Here is a 2,378-nt window from a genome sequence, read left to right on the forward strand (position 1 = left end):
CATTTTTACAAATACAGTATTTTATTAAATAGAATAAATATTATTTTTTTACATGAATTTAAATTAAATTTTATTTTTTTCCATCACCTTTTATTCCCTCTATGCTCTCTACCACCTCCACCCACCCCCCATGACTATGAAAAAACTATGCTGATGGAATGACAAGATTATTACTGGTAATCCAAAAAATCTGGGTTCTAGTCCCAGTTTTGCCACTATGTCTTCAGGCCAGGCACATAGTTTGTTGGGCTTCAGTTTTTTTTCATTGGTCAAATAAAGATGTTAACCCAGATTATTACTGGTAATCCAAAAAATCTGGGTTCTAGTCCCAGTTTTGCCACTAACTATGTCTTCAGACCAGGCACATAGTTTGTTGGCCTTCAGTTTTTTTTTCATTGGTCAAATAAAGATGTTAACCCTAGTACTGTTGGTTAACTCAATAAATACTCAGAAATATTTTACTGAATGAAAAGCTCTAAAGTTCTATGGTTCTATAAATCTTTTTAACAGTTATTTCAGAGGCCAAATAGCCAACAAAGCTGGTCCTACATGGTAACATCCTCTCAACTTAGACCAAAGTAACAAAATGATGAAAGGATCCTTATTATTGAGAAGGTATGTTAGTTAAAAGTTAAACTAAAAAACAAAACAAAACATGGAAGTCCCACTGCATTTGAATTTTGAAAACTTTTATTCCATTATATAAAAGTTAGTGGGGTAAATTTGTTTCTTACAGTGTCACATTAGCGTTAAAGAAAGAGCTAGTTTCTTGTTTGTTAGATCAAAAGTGTTAGTGCGTAAGGTGGTTTTCTCCAATTTTAATTTCTATAAATAGCTCTTAGAACTGCTTTGATTATAAAATGCTGTTATTAAGATGGCATACTTAATTTTATTTGACTCTATTGAGTTTTACCAATTCTAAACTTCATTTTTAAAGTATATGATTGTAGAAAGAACCAGTGTGCCCTGTCCAGGAAAAACTAATAGTAATCTGATAAATAGTTAATGTTAGATACTTGTATCTATGATCTAGAATAGAATCAGTTTACAAATCATGAACATAAAATATTTTCACCGGTATTGTTTCTTCTTACTCAATTCAGAGTCTTTTTCAGGAAGTAGGAATAAAAGTAGATGGCTATATGGGCAGTACTTCTCCAAAAGGGCATTTCTCTTCCTTGGATATTGCTGTCTGCACAATTGAGAGAGCCAATGGTCTGATCAATAGCCTCATAGAAGAAAATAAGATGGATTTATTAGGTAAGAAAATTAGGAAATAAGCAAATACTTTATATTGTTATTTTTTGGTGGAATGGAGTGGAGCTGTTGTGATTTCTGTTACGTCCCATGTTTTCTTCTACTGTCTATCATCTGCTTCTGGAGGTGAGTATTGGCATTTGTAATGTTAGCAACATTACAGGTGGGGGTGGGGGAAAATGTTTTGTGTTCTGCTGCTGTTATTGACTCCACTTCCTTATATTTTTGCCCTTTACAAAACATAGAGGATATCCTTGAGCCCTCAAGTCATTTCTCATTGCTTCTTTCCTGTCTAAACTTTACCTGCAATAGAAGGAGGCATGCTGGGGCTGGATCTGCCATCTATGCAATTAGTGTGTATGTGTATTAATTATATTCTGGTGCTATGGTATCTAGATTAGGCCTGTACTCAGAGGCTACCTTTTAGCAGAGAAATGGTAGAGAGCTACAGAAACTGACATTGTGTTTGAGCTTGTGACTCTAGGAAGATTTTCTACCTTAATGTTTTTTTTTTTTTGTGTGTGTGTGTGTGTTTTAAAATACCACTTAGGAAAGGCCCCTATGTTGAGGTAGTAACAGGAAGAGAATTATTGTAGCAGCAACAGAAGCAGCAAAAATATCAGCTACTTCTTGAGATTCTGGTGAATTTAAATAATAAAGTTGCAGTAGGGTAGAGGTGGGGAGTGTAATCAGAGATTAATAAGACTTGGGCTCTGCTCTATAAAGTTTGGAAAAAGAAATCACATTTATCAGTTTGTGTCAGAATTGTCATTTCTTGTCACCCCATTGGACTTTAAATATATTGAGGGATTGCAATAGAATTTTATTAAGGGTTATAGCCAATGTGCCTGGCAGTATGCCTAGCACAATGCCTGGCACACTAGGTAGCATAAAACCTTTTGGATGAATGAATGAATAAATACTGAAATAACTCATCATACAATATAATTTGGAGATAGCTTACTGATGAGGAAAAGGAGCACCACGTGTCAGGAAATGGTCTGAAAGATCTTGATTTTGGTGGGGAGGATTTGTTGGGAGGGGATACCAGTGCATGTGGAAACTATGATGTTATGTAAACGTTTACCTGAAGAAGGCATTGGTTGATACTAAATTTTCAC

At 34.8% G+C, this 2,378-nt stretch overlaps 1 protein-coding gene across 1 annotated transcript in view; it reads left to right on the forward strand.

Moving 5' to 3' along the window:
* The window catches only part of POLQ (polymerase (DNA directed), theta), a 92,739-nt gene that overhangs the window by 1,039 nt on the left and 89,322 nt on the right, over positions 1-2,378 (forward strand). Inside the window, exon 2 of the mRNA XM_015558478.1 lies at positions 1,104-1,260. Coding sequence (XP_015413964.1) covers positions 1,104-1,260 — 157 coding nt within the window. The remainder of the gene's footprint in view (positions 1-1,103; positions 1,261-2,378) is intronic.

This window comes from Myotis davidii, unplaced genomic scaffold (genome assembly GCF_000327345.1).
Source record: "Myotis davidii unplaced genomic scaffold, ASM32734v1 scaffold292, whole genome shotgun sequence".
In the NCBI taxonomy this organism is placed as follows: domain Eukaryota; kingdom Metazoa; phylum Chordata; class Mammalia; order Chiroptera; family Vespertilionidae; genus Myotis; species Myotis davidii.